Raw genomic sequence first — 8,175 nt, 5'->3', positions numbered from 1 at the left:
TTAATTTTAATTTGTTATGAAAACTTCAATTATTTTATATAATAATTAGCTTTTCTCTGTCCTATGCAATATCCAAAATAGCTTAATTAATTTGTTAAATCTAGCAAGTTTCAACTGAATAGAACATTAATGTATTACAAGAAGAGAATTTATCTATACACGTTATTTACGAATCTCGTTTTGAGAAGGTACTCACACTCTCCAGATAGGAGGATATATGGTACTAAAAGATTATGTGGACATCTGGAGAGGACAAACTTAATGTGCCCTAAACACTCAGTAAGTGAAATGGCTCTGATCACAAACAAAGCAATTGAGAGCTGCTGTTTATTTTCCTCCTGATGTTTCAACAGTGTGTCTAAATATTGTCTCATTGTTTTGTAGAAAACAAAATCTATGAAGCACATGTTTGAAAGCTTCTTTCACCTGCTTGTTCCTTAGGGTGTAAATGAAAGGGTTGAGCAAAGGGGCCACAGAAGTATTAAGCACAGCTACACCTTTATTTAAGGTCACCCTCTCCTTGGCTGATGTTTTCATATACATAAAGATACAACTCCCATAAGTAATGGAAACAACAACCATGTGGGAGGAACAAGTAGAAAAGGCCTTTCTCCTCTGTTGAGCTGAAGGGAACTTTAGAATTGTTTTGATGATGAGTATGTAGGAGAGAATCACTAAGATCAAGGTAATGACAAGTGTCATGACAGCTAAGGCAAAAGCCATCAATTCTATGAAATGTGTGTCTGTGCAAGACAGCTGCAGAACAGGGGAAGTGTCACATAGGAAGTGGTCTATCGTTTTGGAGGCACAGAAATCCAGTTTGAGTCCCAAGAGCAAAGGGGGGAAGATGACTAAGAACCCAGTCACCCAGCAGCTGAGGACCAGTAGGTGGCACACTTTGCTATTCATGATGATGGGGTAGTGTAGTGGTCTGCAGATGGCTACATAGCGATCATAGGACATGGCAGCCAGGAGGTAGAACTCTGTGGCCCCTAGTAGAAAAAAGAAGAATAATTGAGCTGCACAAGCATTGTAGGAAATTGTTCTGTCTCCTGAGAGAATGCTCATCAGGAACCTGGGAATGCACACTGTAGTGAACGCAATTTCTAAGAAAGAGAAATTCCGAAGGAAGAAATACATTGGAGTCTTGAGATGGGGATCCAACAGGGTGAGAAGTATGATCACTAAGTTTCCCATCACACTTAAGATGTAATTAAAAAACAGAAACAGGAAGATCAGAATTTGTAGCTGAGGGTCATCTGTCAGTCCAAGCAAAATGAACTCTATCTTCACTGATTGGTTCTTCATTCCTTTTTCATTCTAACAAATCTATAAAAGATATTAAACTTAAATCACATGTAGAAAATATATTTCTTCTTTTATAAACATAAAATTTAATATTAATAATCCTAATCAATGAATAAATATTTTAAGCAGCAAGTTTCAGCTCTTCTCAGGAACATTTCCTCATCCACATTACTTGACTGACAAGAACTCATATTCTTCTCATGTTCAGATGTGAGTCAACACCTGTTCCGATTAGTGGAGGCATGTTAGTCATTTGAAACATGAGTTTTCAGTTTCAATAGTGTTCATTTCATGAGTACTTTTTTCAAATACTTTAATGACTTATTCAATAGTTTATATTGATTAATTTTATGGATATCTCAAGTTACTTTATACCTAAGTGAGAAAATGATTTTATAAAACACTTTTATTCACAATAAAATAACTAACAATGTTGTCCAACTAAATAGGCTTTAACACTAACAGAAGAGAAAATTTCTCACACATAATAAATTGAAAGTGAGGGATTTCCAAAATAGTAGAAAGGTAAACATTCATGATGAAGGAGATGATGCCCACACATTGTTAGAATCTTGAAAGTAATTGAAATTAAGAAAGAGACTACAAATCTCAAGAGTGTGTTATCAATATTTGTGAGATACAATTTGTGAAATACAATTCTGTACTACTATATTGTGGTTCAAACTGAAGTGAATGGGGAAGAGGGATCATTCAGGAGTAATAACAGTTCTAATTTATGTGTCCTCCAGTTAGAAAACTGATGTTCATAATACACGTGTGAAATCACTTCATGTCTTAAAAAGTTGTATGTTTATACCTATACAGCATATCCATATTGTTTGTATCTGTGGATAATTAAAGGTTTATTGTAAATATAGTAAAAAAGTTTTAGCCTATGAGAATAACCACCATTTCTTATCTTTATGATAAACAGGAAAACCCACAAAGCCAAATAATGCACTTAGTTCCTTTCTAATATGTATGACTTTAGATGTTATTTTACTCTTTAATTTTAAATAGTGTAAAATAAAGCCCATATTTACCACATATTTAAAGTATGATTCATTTGTCTTCTAAAACCCATGTTTAATGAAATAAACCCAGATTATCTGAATGAATTTACTTATATTATTTAAGTAGTAACAAGCTGGAAACAACAGACACCTGCTTTCTGGTTTTGTATTTGTTTGTTTTTATTTCTGGGTTTTTGTTTTGTTTTGTTTTGTTTTTGTTTTGGGTTGTTAGTAGAGAACCCAGAGTCTTACACAGCTAAATAATTCCTGGGCTGTGGAGTTTCACTCCCATTTTGTGATTAATAATTCTGAGTTTCAGATAGTTCAGAGGGAGCAATTTATAAATTATGACAAAACACTGATATGGAATATGCCTTCATTACAAATGCTCATTTCTTAAGTAGTAAGTAAGAACACTAAAGTATTTTAAGTAAGCATGATCTAGAGGAAAAGAAGAGATTATGTCTCAAATTTCAATTCACAATGATGATGAAATTTCTGGTGAGAAAAAATTTGAATATTCAGACATTCTAACACAATTATAATATTAAATATCAGAACACCTTGCAATTAAATAAGTAGAAAGACTTGGTTTTGTTCTATCTATTCACGTGAAAATTCCTATTGTCAATATCCTACATATGTTTCATGGGGTAGGAAACTTTGAAGATAAAAATCATATTCAGGTTGTGTTTGAGACAGGATGAGTTGAAGACATACTGGTTTGAGAAGACATGCTTCTGAAATTCCAATTGCATCAAGACTTTAGACAGACTTTGAAAGAGAATTCTTACTAAAAGCCAAGTTACACACATTTCATCTAATAAGATGTGGGAAACAATCTAAGGAAAAAAATCCCTTCCTGGGTTACTTTTACTTTTTAAAAATAGTTAAAATTGAAATTTAAATGGATGCAATGTAAGAGCATATCTTCTACATTGAAGCATTAAGGGAAATATTTCAACTATTTCAACTTCTAATGCAAATAATATTGCTTATAAACAGAACAAATAAAAATACAAAGAGCCAAAACAAACTGAAAAGCCTCCCCAAGTGTTTGTAACATGAGGTTTTAAAAGAACTTACCTAATACATGTAATATAAATTGAAGAATTAGACAATATTCTAGACAGGTAAATCAGAGTAAATCAAAAAACAGTAATAGTTCAAATATGATTTACTAAAGACATAATCTGTATTTTCCTTGTTTCTTATTAAATTATTGGATGAAGAATGCCCAGTTCGTAGGAGCATGATACACGACTGTTAAGTATTACACAATGTTCCCAAATCACCAGAATGACAACACTGGTACAAATGCAACATCATGTAATGGATTCCATTGCAATAAACCACTGACTTTTCTTGCCTCAACAATCATATTTGTATTTAATCTCACGTTTTAAATATTCCCTGCAGAATAAAATGACACATGTTAATATATGCACTTAGGTTCAGTTTGTTCAATGAAATGTCAGAGAGTATTAAAAATTTAATGTTTCTTTTTATTTTATACCATGATTGTATTGACTACCAATAGTGCACAATTATCCACAAATCTAATATAAAAGGCAAAAATGTCAAACCTTTTAGTGGTCAGTACCTTTTTAAATAGGCTCTCTGCCCAGATTTCAGCAGGCTTGCTGCACTTCAAAACAGCCCTCATCCTTGTGAATACAAAGCATATATAATCCATCCTTCTCCACACATACCTCATTCTACCACTAAACTCATGCAGAATAAATGTTCTTTTTAAAGTATTTTTGACTAATTTATTTCATATTTATATGAAAATTCTATCATATCACTCTCTAGTCTACAGTTCACTGCAGTTCAAGTGTTATAAACATTGCTGAATGTAACATAAAGTGTTATATAGAATTTTACTGTCTTATGATACCGAGTTTTTGTTTCTTAGTGTTCTACAGAAAAATCTCCCAAGAATAGAGAATTCTCAGTGTAACTAGGATCCAAAGATATGATTTCCTGGGGGATTCACCAATTATATAATACAGAAATGATTTTTATAAAAATAACCTTCTCAATACACACACACACACACACACACACACACACACACAAAACCTCTTTTACTTTCTTAAATCATTGCTTTAAGAGGATTGATAATAGATTTCTCTACTATTTGAATATTGTGACATACTTATGGATGAAATTGTGATTCCATAATTCCGTTATTTTAAGTGGATATTAAAAGTAAAAATATAAGGTGTAAAAATAATTTAATGTGTTAGTGCTTACCTTCAATCATAGCACTAAGGAGTCAAAGTCAAGTGGTACTGTGTTCAAGGCAAGCCTAATCTACATTGTATGTTTCAGACTAGTTTAGTGAAGATGCATAGTAAGAACCTTAAATTTTAGGCTGATATAGAACAATTAACTTCAAAAGTTTTCTACTACACTGCAACATTCATCTTGTCTCATTTGCTTAAGAATAAATCCTATGAAGCAAATCAATTTATTGACATATTTAGAATCTGTATTAAATGGATCTTCATTGTGATGCTGTACCATAAAGTGCATTTACTTTATTTCTTCCATTTAAAACAAGTTTTGATTTTAAATGTATTCTGATCATATTCTTTCCCTGTACATTCTCTTATATATCAGCTAGTAGTTTTTCTAATTATGTATTAGCAAACATGTTCCAATTAATAAAATTATGCATATTGTGATAGTTTGTATATACTTGGCCCAGGAAGTGGCACTATTTGGGGTGTGGCCTTGTTGGAGGAGGTGTGGCCTTGGTGAAGGAAGTGTATTACTGTGGACATGGGCTTTAAGACCCTCATTTTAGCTGCCTGGAAGCTAGTCTTCTAGCTGCCTTGGGAACAAGATATAGAATTTTCAGCTCCTCCTGGACCATGTGTCCTCAGATGTTGCCATGCTTCCACTTTGATGAAATGGACTGAACCTCTGAACCTGTAAGCCAGCCCCAATTAAATGTTGCCCCCACAAGAGTTGCCTTGGTCATGGTATCTGTTAATAAAAGCCCTAACTAAGATACATACATTTTACAAAACCCAATTTTATAATGTTAAAGCTTATAGCTTTTTATTCATAGGATGAATTCCTTAAGTGAAATTACTGAATACAAAGCAAGCTCAGTATAGTTTTCATTGGCTGCTACTTTATTATTCTCTACATGGACTCAGTAAGTTCCCAACAATTGGATTTTCCCAAGAATTAGTCAGCTCTACCAAATTAGAATTTTTGTTCCTAACTTCCTTAACACTGGAGTTGTTTTATATGGATTAAATTTTTTTCAGGGTCCACCTAGAGCATAGCCAGCAGAGGTGAGTTGGGCATGGTCCCCGGACCTCTATTGTCTGGCTTGCATCTCTCCCTGTCATCCCAAGTTGTCTTGCTGGACTTCAGGAATGTCTTGTTTTCCTGTGGTCTGCAGGGGATCCATGAATATCCAGTTTAAACCCCTCACCTAGCAATCCCTTAACAGTCAGGTCCATCTGGGGCACAACAGCAATGGTGAGCAGCATGCTGTCCCCTGATATCCACTGTCAGTCTCTGTCTGCCTCCCCAAGAAGTCCTGATGGCATTAAGAACATTCAGCCAAGGCCAAGGCCAACCAGATAGTTAAGGGATAGCATAAGAACATAATCCTCAAGAGTCAAGGCAATATGGCAGGACCAGAGCCCAGCTATTCTGCTACAACAAGCCCTGGATATCCTAACACAGCTGGAACACAGATGATGACCTTAAATCCAAACTTATAAATATGATAGAGAGCTTTAAAACAAGGGAATGAATAAATCCCTCAAAGAAATAGAGAAAATATAATCAAACATGTGGAGGAAATGAATAAAACTTCCCAAGAACTGAAAATGTTTACCCTGACTCTATTAGCTACCTGCAGATTCCTCTAACTGGGCTGCCTTATGTTGCTTTAGTGGGAAAGAATGTGCCTAGTGCTGGAGTGACTTGAGGTGATAGAGTAGTTTGGTACTTGAGGAGGGGGAACCTTCCTCTTCTCAGAGAAGAAGGCAGGGATAATGCGGGAAAGAAGTTATGTGAGGGGGGACTGGGAAGAAGGGGCTGTGTCAGAATGTACATTAAATTAACTGAAAACAGTAATATAAACATTTTAAAAAGCACAAACTGAGGAGATCCTGGATATGGAAAACCTAGGAAAGAAAACAGGAACTAAAGATCAACCAACAAGTATCACCAACAGAATTCAAAAAAATGCAGGAAATAATCTCAAGTATAGAAGATATGGTTAAAGAAACTGTCATATCAGTTAAAGAAAATGCTGAATCTAAAATGTTCATGTCACAAAACATCCAAGAAATCTGGAACCAAACAGATGCCATAAAGATTCAAAGAGACCACAGATATCAGCCCACACAGAGTATACCCAGCAAAACTTTCAATCACCATATATGGCAAAAACAAGATATTCCATGACAAATCCAAACTTAAAAAATACCTACATGCAAATCCAGCCCTACAGAAGATGCTAGAAGAAAATCTCCAACCTAAGGAGGCTGACTATACCCAAGAAAACACAGCAAATAAATAACCTCACGTAAAAAAAAAATGAAAAATAAATGCACACACACACAACCACCACCAACCTCAAAATAAAAGGAGTTTACAATTAACAATTTAACAGTTTCTGGTCTAATATTTCTTAACATCAATGGACTCAATTCCCAAATAAAAAGACAAATACTAATAGAATGGATGCAAAAACATGATCCATTATTCTGTTCTATACAAGAAACTCACCTCAGCAAGAAAGATGGACATTACCTCAAAGTAAAGAGCTAGGAAAACGTTTTGCAACAAATGGACACAAGGAGCAAGCCGGAGTGGCCATTTTCATGTATAATAAGGAGACTTTCACCAAATTAAATCAAATGAGATGAGAAAAGACACTTCATATTTATCAAAGGAAAAAAATCTATCATGATAATGTCTCAGTTCTGAACATCTATGCTCCAAATGCAAGGGCATCTACATTTGTAAAAGAAACTTTACTGAAGCTTAAATTGCACATCAAACCCTGTATATTAAGTGGGAGACTCCAACACCCTACTCTCACTAATGGTCAGGTCTTCCAGACAGAAACTAAACAGAGAAATAGAAATAAGTAACAGTTTATGAATCAAAGAGACCTAACAGACAGATGATAGATTAGATATAGATAGCTGATAGATAGATAGATAGATAGATAGATAGATAGATAGATAGATAGATATCATTTCACCCCCAAACAAAAGAATATACCACCTCAGCACTTCACAGTACCTTCTCCAAAATCGACCATATAATCAGTCACATACATAGCAAGCCTCAAGAGATACAACTAAATTGAAATAACCCCTGTGTCTTATCAGACCATCATAGATTAGAGATGGAATTCAACAACAATTGAAAGAACAGGACGTCTACAAACTACTGGAAACTGAATAACTCTCTACTCTACTGATAACTGGGTCATAGAAGAATAAAAGAAATGAAAAGACTCTACAATTCAATGGAAATGATGGCACCACATACCAATCTTATGGGACACTGTGAAAGTGGAAATTTCATAGCACTAAAGTGTCTTCATAAAGAGGTTGGAGAGGTCTCATACAAGCAACTTAAAAGCACCTCTGAAATCTCTAGACTAAAAGATACAAACACAACCAAGAGGAGTAGATGGTAGGAAATAAATTCATGGCTAAAACCAATCATTTAGAAACAACGAGAACAATGAAAAGAACCAACAGAAACTAGGGCTTGTTCTTTGAGAAAATCAACAAAAGAGACAAACTATTAGTCAAATTAACTAAAAGGCAGAGAGCCAGTATCCAAATCAAAAAGATCA

The 8,175-nt window shown here is 34.4% G+C and overlaps 1 protein-coding gene across 1 annotated transcript; it reads right to left on the bottom strand.

Annotated features, from left to right (window-relative positions):
• Positions 1 to 327: 327 nt before the first annotated feature.
• On the bottom strand, positions 328 to 1,314 carry LOC110326358 (olfactory receptor 6C6-like). Its single transcript, XM_021204737.1, has one exon. It carries the CDS (start codon positions 1,306 to 1,308, stop codon positions 328 to 330), a length of 981 nt encoding a protein of 326 aa, XP_021060396.1. The 5' UTR covers positions 1,309 to 1,314.
• Positions 1,315 to 8,175: the final 6,861 nt, after the last annotated feature.

The sequence above is a fragment of the Mus pahari genome, chromosome 9 (assembly GCF_900095145.1).
Source record: "Mus pahari chromosome 9, PAHARI_EIJ_v1.1, whole genome shotgun sequence".
Taxonomy (NCBI): Eukaryota; Metazoa; Chordata; class Mammalia; order Rodentia; family Muridae; genus Mus; species Mus pahari.
The sequence above is the reverse complement of the archived record's forward strand: the minus strand, read 5'-3'. Positions and strand labels throughout refer to the sequence as shown.